Source organism: Corvus brachyrhynchos, unplaced genomic scaffold (genome assembly GCF_000691975.1).
Source record: "Corvus brachyrhynchos isolate BGI_N302 unplaced genomic scaffold, ASM69197v1 scaffold875, whole genome shotgun sequence".
Lineage (NCBI taxonomy): Eukaryota > Metazoa > Chordata > Aves > Passeriformes > Corvidae > Corvus > Corvus brachyrhynchos.
In genome coordinates, this window is record NW_008238107.1 from 105,039 (window position 1) to 105,404 (window position 366).

The following is a 366-nucleotide window of genomic DNA, read 5'->3' on the forward strand; positions in this document are numbered from 1 at the left end:
CCCACAGATGGCAAAGCTCACCCTTCCCCCCACCCAGTTAATGTTTAACCCCAGCCCCCCCGTGCCCCCACCTTGTCCCGCAGCTCTTCGATCAGCTCCCATTGGGGGCTCCAGTCGTGAGTGCTGGGCCCCTTTTGGGCCACAAACTCCCGGATTTGGGTCTCCAGGCGCCGGTTCTCCCGCTCCAGGCTCCGCACCTGCTCCAGGTACGCGGCCAGGCGGTCGTTGAGGTCCTGCATCGCCTCCTTCTCGTTGGCCACGGCCCCGGAGCCCCCCAGGAAGGCGCTGCCCCCCAGGCCGGCCCCATAACCGGCCCCATAACCGGCCCCAAAGGCCCCCCCGGCGCTGCTCAGGGTGCGGGGGACG

The 366-nt window shown here is 69.1% G+C and overlaps 1 protein-coding gene across 1 annotated transcript in view; it reads right to left on the reverse strand.

The window, feature by feature from the left end:
- Positions 1 to 349, reverse strand: part of KRT18 (keratin 18) — a 5,834-nt gene extending 5,485 nt beyond the window's left edge. Inside the window, exon 1 of the mRNA XM_017733383.1 lies at positions 72 to 349. Coding sequence (XP_017588872.1) covers positions 72 to 239 — 168 coding nt within the window. The 5' untranslated portion in view covers positions 240 to 349. The remainder of the gene's footprint in view (positions 1 to 71) is intronic.
- Positions 350 to 366: the final 17 nt, after the last annotated feature.